Raw genomic sequence first — 606 nt, forward strand, 5'->3', positions numbered from 1 at the left:
ACTTCGTTCATGGAGGCTCGCGGTAATCTTCTCTCTCACTCTGAAACAGCTTCCTCATGGTCATATATAAATTCCTGTTACATTGGAATAGCAGAACTAGTATATGAGCATAACAACCGATATTAGTTAAGGCGTGCTGATGGTTAATTTTTGGGGAAGTTAGAAAACAATGATCAAAATAGTCAGTGTTTGATAATGTGATAGATGCGGTAGTGAAACTATTTACAGTATAACTTGCTTATTCTTCCAACAGGATACAACGCTCTATGTAACACTAGAACCGTGCCCAATGTGTGCGGGAGCAATACTTCAAGCAAGGGTGAACACTCTTGTGTGGGGTGCTCCTAATAAGCTTCTCGGAGCAGATGGCAGCTGGATCAGGTAACAATAACTTCTGAAACTGGAAACGTTGTTCCGAACATTGCAGAGTCAAAATCATTGAACAAATTATGGTTTCAGGCTTTTCCCTGGAGGCGAAGAAAATGGATCAGAGAATTCAGAAAAGCCACCGCCTCCAGTTCATCCATTCCATCCTAAGATGACAATCCGGCGCGGAGTTCTCGAATCAGAATGTGCTCAGACAATGCAGCAGTTTTTCCAGCTGAG

General features: G+C 42.4%; 1 protein-coding gene across 1 annotated transcript; it reads left to right on the forward strand.

Moving 5' to 3' along the window:
* Positions 1-6: 6 nt before the first annotated feature.
* Positions 7-600, forward strand: LOC104774714 (tRNA(adenine(34)) deaminase, chloroplastic-like; the record flags this gene model as incomplete). The annotated part of the gene is made up of 3 exons (XM_010499209.2): positions 7-22; positions 254-381; positions 460-600. Coding segments are annotated over exons 2-3 (233 nt in total), but the record flags the coding sequence as incomplete, so codon positions are not given.
* Between the last annotated feature and the right edge of the window lie 6 nt (positions 601-606).

The sequence above is a fragment of the Camelina sativa genome, unplaced genomic scaffold (genome assembly GCF_000633955.1).
Source record: "Camelina sativa cultivar DH55 unplaced genomic scaffold, Cs unpScaffold04859, whole genome shotgun sequence".
Taxonomy (NCBI): domain Eukaryota; kingdom Viridiplantae; phylum Streptophyta; class Magnoliopsida; order Brassicales; family Brassicaceae; genus Camelina; species Camelina sativa.